Source organism: Parasteatoda tepidariorum, chromosome 4, assembly GCF_043381705.1.
Source record: "Parasteatoda tepidariorum isolate YZ-2023 chromosome 4, CAS_Ptep_4.0, whole genome shotgun sequence".
NCBI classification, from domain to species: domain Eukaryota; kingdom Metazoa; phylum Arthropoda; class Arachnida; order Araneae; family Theridiidae; genus Parasteatoda; species Parasteatoda tepidariorum.
Window position 1 is genome coordinate 7,847,793 of NC_092207.1, and position 7,851 is coordinate 7,855,643.

At 29.8% G+C, this 7,851-nt stretch overlaps 1 protein-coding gene across 1 annotated transcript; it reads left to right on the plus strand.

Moving 5' to 3' along the window:
* The first annotated feature begins 281 nt into the window (after positions 1–281).
* LOC107439588 (FAST kinase domain-containing protein 5, mitochondrial) lies at positions 282–3,219 on the plus strand. The gene has a single exon (XM_016052231.3). The coding sequence runs from the start codon at positions 440–442 to the stop codon at positions 2,210–2,212; it is 1,773 nt and encodes a 590-aa protein (XP_015907717.2). The 5' UTR covers positions 282–439; the 3' UTR covers positions 2,213–3,219.
* Positions 3,220–7,851: the final 4,632 nt, after the last annotated feature.

Sequence of the window (7,851 nt, forward strand, 5' to 3'; positions counted from 1 at the left end):
CAAATTGTAACATAGACTGATGATTTATAAATTAATGTTCATAATTTTTCTCTTCTAAGTTATATCATAGCTCTTAAAATATATTTTTTTTCAGCATCGAAAAGGAAATGTTTGAAAATGCTCAGAAACCTCAAGAATCTGTTGAAAGTAGCTTGAAAATTCCTGAATTTAGAACGAAGCTCCAACAATGCCGCGAGCAAATTCAAAAGCTCCCTGGGGTTGATTATACTAAAGAAGAACAAATAAGGAGGTTGGATGCTCTCCGAGAACAACTAGTGCAAAAAAGGGAACTGTTACTTAAGTATAAAAATATGTGCCATTTTGATAGTCCAAAAATATAAAATTTACCTTTATAAATTGTCTTTCTCTTTATTTATATATATATAAATAAATATTGTGATATTCTCTTCTGTGCAAATCGCTAACCTTTTTTTTTAACATGTTAATCCAAAGAATCAAAAGTTGTTACAATGTTGCCAATTTCTATCTAAAAAGTGTGAGACAGTTTTGTTTCTATGACAAGAACTTTGAAAGTTTCAGAAATAAAGCAGAATACAGAAATTTAGTTGTGCAGCCAGTTCCAGATTTAAGTCAAAGCAAGATACAAGTAACTTCTGGATTGCCTTTTGCAACAAAAGCGGATGATGGTTTTTTTTACCATCTTCTGCAAAGGGAAAATGTCATGAAATTGTCACCATTGCAAGTAAAAGAAATTTTGAGTGTGCTTGCAAATAGCAAATTTGATGCAATAAAATATGCTTCTGTTCTCAAGTTCTTGGATGAAAAATGTGCATTAAGTGCTGAAAGATGGCCTTTGGATCTTTCTTTTTATATCCTTGATGCTTGGCTGATTATTTTGGGACAAAAAGCCTTCAGAAAACATTATTATTCTGCTATTACTAGCCAATGGAGTAGAAAAATTAAAAAATGTTCTAAGTCTAATTTGATATTGGTGCTTTATTTTATTGGAATGAGTAAGTCTGTACAACCTTTTTTAATGGATTCAGTTTTAGATCGCATGGAAAATATTTTATCAGAGTTGAGTGAAGAAGAAATAGCCCTAGCTTGTCTAAGTTTCTTTAAATGCAGCAAAAGAGTAAACTCAGTTCCTTTTTTGCAGCGATCTTGCCAAGCTGCAATGCACCTCCTTCAAAAGAACGACCAATTCAACGCGATCAGTGTCCTCAAGTGTTTACGTCTTTCACAGTATTACGATGAGCAATTGTACGAGAGTGTCGAAAGTTACGTTATAAAAAATTGCTCCACTTTTAACATGGTAGTGTGTAGCAATTTTCTCGCCTTGTTCGCAACACAAAACATTTACTGTGGAGAACTTTTTAATGTTTTGGAAGTGCAGGCCATTGCAGCATTAAATGAAGAAGTAGGTACTGAAAATTTAAAGACCCATCCATCCCTGAGGAGCCGCGTAAAGGACTTAGCTCGCTTTCTGTGGGCTCTGACCACAGTTGGACATCCTGTAATGGAAGATACTTTGACGTGCCTCACACGCCATATTGAAAAACGCCTAAAACTGGGTGAATATGAATCACAGCTTCCAGTCTTAGTGGATACTTTGCAATCTTTTGTGCTTGCCAATCACTACCCAGTGGATATTTTTTCATCAGGTTTAAGTCAATCAACATTTAAAAGGATTTATAATGGTGATAAAGCAAAACCAAAATATCAGTTATATTTTGTTGGAAGGAGTGTCACGATAGAATGCCCAGAAATTTCTACTCTTACCTCAAATGCGACCCATCCTATCCCAAAGCAACTGGAAAAAGAAATCAAAGAGAGGAGAGGATTTGAAGAAATTCTAGCTTTTTTAAATCGTAGATTTCCTGCCAGCCTTATAAGAAGCTGTTATATTATGCCCCACATTATGATAGCAGGAATATTTTTTTCCTCAAAAGCTCACACGCCAAGTGCTAGTGTTAGTCATAATCCAATGCTCAATAGTGTAATATCCAAGCAAGTGCAAGACATTATCAAAAAATATGAGGAATGTATTTGTTTTGAAATATTAGATTCCTCGGTCTGTGCAGGTAAAAATGATCAGGTTATAGGGCTAATGCAGACAAAGATTCGTCAACTTAAAAAACTCAATTTCAAAGTGGTTGCCCTTTCATTAGATGAAATCAATAAAATTATACAGGCAAATATCCCCGATGATTGCGACATTAACAAATTGTTTCAGGAAAATTTTGTTTAAATACTATTCATGTTCATGGTTATTGTTTGAATACGTTTTCATTTTTGGTATAAGTAAAGTTTTATTTATGCTTCTTAAGCCCCTTTTTTTAGTGCTTTTAAAAATGTAATTTTATTTAGACATACAAGGTTAACAATTGTGCGTAGTTAATCTATTAACATAATGATAATAATTTCTACAGTTCTTATTTGCCCCTATATCTTTAATTAATGTATGTTTTGTAAAAAACTTGGTATACTTTTGCCCTCATTTATTAATGAAAATACGGAAGAAGATCTATGTAGCGCAATTCTCTGTAATCCACATTAATTTAACAACATTATAAGCAAACCTGAATTGATAAATTTGTTTGTTTTTAGTTCTTATGCTCTTGATCATGTAGTGTTAATGATAAATACTAAAATATGTATTCTTATGTTTTAAACTATTTGTTATTGAAAATTATTTTGAAGTATTAATTTTTATCCATTCCAGATATAAATATATATAGTATACTCCTGATTTCTAGAAAACCTTGTTATGTCAAAAAAATATTTTTCCGCTTGGCATTACATATCCATCTAATATTAATTTGAATTACTATGATGAAGAGTTTTTTCTCAAAACCTCGTTATGTCAAATATTTTTTGAAATAGAAAAGGACTTTTTTTCCAATTCTTTTCTAACCATTCTTTTCTAGACCAATTCTTTTCTTTTTGACAATTCAATATTTGTGTTATAAAGATATGTGTGTAATAGATGTGGTAAAATATATGAATTTAAATAATGAATAAACACAGTGGTATATATTTTAAGTCGGAAGATTTTCTTTCATAATACTGTATTTAATATTTATATTTTGATCATAGTAGTTATTTTAAAATTAAGAGAGGGAAAATATGAAAACAAAGTTGTGTAATTTGCTGTAATCTTTAAATGTATTTTATTGAATTTGTCTAAGGTACATGATTGTTCTATTAATACCTTTATTTGAAAAAAAGTGTTAATAAAAGTATTTTAGATATGAATTCTGTTGAAAAATAAATCCTTTTTTCACTCTTTAATTATAAAACAAGTTAAAAACCACAAGGAAATGAAAAATTTATCCTTAATTAAAAAAAAAAATTTTTTTTTAATTATTAAGTTTTTTTTTCTAATTATTTTTGATATAAGTATTAAAAAAAATTTATGGATTTATCGTATACCTAACTAGTTTATGGTAAAAGTCCATTTTTTATTTCTTTAAAAGATGAGTCGAAAAAAAGTTTAAAAAATTTTAGGACAGAGTTTATATTTACAAGAAATTTTTCTTATCAATTACTTCGACCCATTATTATTTATCTTTTCAATAAATTATTTATTCTAACCATAGATAAGAATGAAAGAAAATTAAATCTTCTTTAAAATTTTAGACCAATAAAATGTAGCAACATCAGAAAATGACATAGAATAAATCATCTTACCTGTGTTTTTAAGAAGAAAAAAAGTGTTACAATTTATTTTTAAATTAGGGAATTTTTAATGAATAATTATTACCCTTTTCAAAAAATATTACAAAAGTAAAAATATGCAGTGAAACAAGTCATGTTACTGCTTCATTCCTCCATGTAAAAATATAAATATACATTTTTGAAGAAAATGTCTAATGAAAATAATTACGTGCAAGCTTTTGTCTCTCAGAATTCTTGAAAGAGCACCGTTTTTTTTCCCCTCAGTGGACATTTTCTAATATTTGATTACGTTTTAAGGTACCATCTATATAACATGTTAAAATGTTATGTTAGAAGTCTTCGATTTGGCCCTTTGCTTTGTTTAATGCGTACTTATATGAGTTTATTGAAAAGGTTGAAATCATGGAAGCTTTGTTTTGATCTCCTATTCTCGTTAATGGTGGATAATAAGTTATTTTTGCTGATCATTTATCTTTGAGTTAAATATCAGAGAAAAATAAATTCATGAATGAGTGATAATTTGTTTTATAAGGGTTATTTGCCTAATGTTAACATATTTATAACTTCTCATACTTATTCAAAGCAAAAGTATGAGGTGACCCATTAATAAAAGTTAAAAAAATATCATGCAGTGTACTCAGATAATCAGTGATAAAAACAGTAACATAGTTTGTATTTGTTTTGATAAAAAATTAAAATCGGTTACGCATCCTGATTTTTGTGTGAGCTCAAAACATTCCATTTTCTAGGAATACAAACTTGGTTTCTAATTAATGGATTTGAAGAATTGTAACATTATGATTTTTTTTACCAGCATCTTTTTATTTTAATGATAGTAAAAATTGCAAAAATTTGATTTTGAAAACATAAGGTTCATCCTTTAATTATATACATAGTCCAGGCTTATAAGTTTGACTGTGATTCATTATCCATCTCCCTTTGTTATTCAAGAGTTCTTTTTCTTGCCAACATTAACAATAATAACTACTAATGTGGGGAATGGATTGTACTTGCAGATAAGTATAATGTAATGATCAGCTGAGTGGGAAAAACATAAATTTTGTTTTAGAATCTCTATTTTCTTTCAATGGATACCTTTTTCTATTAAAGTGTAAAAGCAGTTGCTCGGCATAAATTTGCCCATACTTCACTACACCTATTTTTTTTTTTTTTTTTTTTTTTTTTTTTTTTTTTNTTTTTTTTTTTGAAGGTTAAGAAATTGCTGGTTGTTATTAGTAGTGGATTTCAATATTAACTTGCACATGTGCACTGTTTAATTTTAGAGCAGTGTGCATATGCAAAATCATGGTGAGGAGCGTTTTTAAAAAATGCTTAAAGGTGCTTTTTTCGAATTTCTGTTTTTTAGAAGCCCTTAAAGGTGCTTTTCTCATTGGTTTTTTTTAAAAAGGGCTTAATTTTCCCTTTTTCTAAATGAGATTTTTTTTTTCTTCTTTTCTATATCGATTTTCGTCACATATTATGCAAAAGAGTGGTTTTCTCATTGTTCTATTCAACGTTTTTACAATTTATTCAACCACAATCCATTTCCGCTTACCGTCGCTCCATATGATATGAAAGCGGCAATCATTTTACATGTTTGATGAAATACTCGCGAGTCTGTATGTAGGTCTACTGAGCTGGGTTCGATGAGATTCTTGTACTCTCATGTGCAACTCTGCTGCATTTTGCAAGATATTCTCAATTTTGTACTTAATTTTTCACCCTTGAAATCGAACTGAAAAATCTTATCTTTTTATGGTGGTTCTAATATAATCAAGAAAAGTCCTTTGTCAGAAACTAGTTATTTTATCATGATCATGTAAAATCTTAGAATATTATTTTGCCTTTTGTTAATGAATATAGTGCTTAAAATATTTTTTGAATGCTTGAAATGTATGTAAAGGTGCTTGTTTTTTCTTGAAAGGTTTTGCTAAGCACCCTGAAAATCTTTACCTGGGTTTAACTGGAGTTGCATATTCGTGCACTTATTGCTGAGGCTTGGGACCCCTTTCAAGAGCACTTATCCAGAGAAAGAGGGGGTTTTGCTGTTAAGCGTAAATGCATGAAATTACTGAAATCGAAGCACGTTTTGCAATAATGTACATAAGTTTTATTCACATAATTTGTTTACTTAATTTTTTTCTTGTTTTGTTACATTTCTAAGCAAATTTTTTCAGCATTTAATGACTTTTGAGATTATCAACTTTGATTTTTACTCATTGTTTAAAAATACTATGAAATGTGCAGATTTGACGAGTTAAATTTGTAACTTAAAGAAAAGAAAATAAGATACTTTTATGTCCAATTATTTAATTATTCTTATAATTTGAGATCAGAGTTGTACCCCATGATCATTTTTAAAGAGCAGTCATAAATCATGTAATTCGGAGACATTCCTTTCCTCTCATGTTTTTGTATCAAAAAAACATGTGCATGTGAGTCATGTTTTTTATTGAGTAACTGCTCAAATCCTATGAAGATGCAATGCCAACTTGTGCCTAAAATTATGGTTTTTAAAACAGTCCAGTACATGGTCGCAAATACTTTACGGCCAGGCGTGAATGAGAAGTCGTATGTCAGCCGAGAAATGAAGGCGTTTCGTGTTGGCAGTGGGCGTGAAAGGATTAAGTTCAATTCCAGATATAAATGTCCCTAGAAATTCACTGCACGGTTTTTTTTTTGTTGAGGTTAATGAACTGCCCAGATGTTGTTTTCCTACTATCTACATTGCCCTGATAAATTAAGAATGTTTGTAGGGATGCACAGTACGCCATGATAGAAGACTGTAATTTTAATTAAAAGCATCTCATTTTCAATAGAGCCCAGGAATGTTTTTAAAAGTAAATTTGTTGTATGTGAAAAGATTTAATATGATTGTGGAGTAAAATTTTAATTTTTGTGCATCTGTGAAACCGATAATTTCAACATTGGTACAGGGGTCGCATTTCCCCTAAAATTCATAAAATTCCTAAAAGTATGTGCAAACCCTAAAATTCATAAAAATCTGATAAAATTTTGTTGGTGTTCCAAAAAAATTAGAGTCATAGGCTAAATATAAATAAAAAAGCAATAATCTAAAATATAAGAATTTAACTACATTAATTAAAACTGTTTTAATTTTGCCGCATGGGAATTCTGATCCTGAGAGAGGTTTTTCGATAAATAAAGCAATGCTTAATGTGAGTCACCATGAGAATACTATTATGTCTCTTAGACTTATCAAAGATACCATTTGAAATTATGGCGGAGTGTTGAAGATCACCACAACACTATTGAGAGCAGTAAAAGAATCTCACAAATCATATCAAGAATATGTTAGAAAAATGATCATGATTAATTTGTTTTTCTCTAACTTCTAATATAAATTGCTGATTTGAAATCTAATATTATCACACAATAGTTTTTCTTAATAAAGTAAGGTAAAGGGTAATAATAAAGTTTTGATTAAGAAGGTAAAAATTAAATAAAAATCCAAGTTGGTGTTAATTTATTTTTTCTNTTATAGAATAGCTGTAGATTAGCTCCAACTAGTATTTGTCTTTCTCGAGGAGCAGACATATGGAATCTAATATAGGTGAATTGTACTTCACATGAGGCTGACTACGCGTTTTAAGTTCCAACGAACGGATTTTTCTGCCGGCTCTAGTTCTAACATATTTTACTGCGTATGGAAAGATTGCACACATACAACGTCATTGTAAATAATGGTGAAATTATTAAATGTATAAAATGGCTACTGCCTTTTTGAGTTATTTGTAAACATTTTTTATCCCAAAATGGCAACTAAAAAACGCAAAGTTGATGTAGAGTGACATGCACTCAGTGATGAATTGACTTTATTTTATTTCAGAAGTTTTTACTCGGCCCACCAAACTTTTTTTTCTAGATTTTTGGCCCACGACCCAAAAAGTTTGCCCATCCCTGCTTTAGAGATTTCATTCTTGACTTAATAAATTTCAGAGCTTTATTTTATGGCTTGCAATTATTTATGATATGTGTGGATGAATTGTAATAATCTTCTGTTATGTAATAAACTACCATGTGATCTGTTTTTATCCTAACAAAATCATATATTACCCCTAAAATTTACCTAAAATTTTTTGGAAAAAGTTCCTAAAATTACCCTAAAATTTTAAAAAGCTTTGCTGCTACCCCTGTTGGTATAATTGTGAGGTATTTTGAAGAATAGAAATAAGGTACACATTTTAC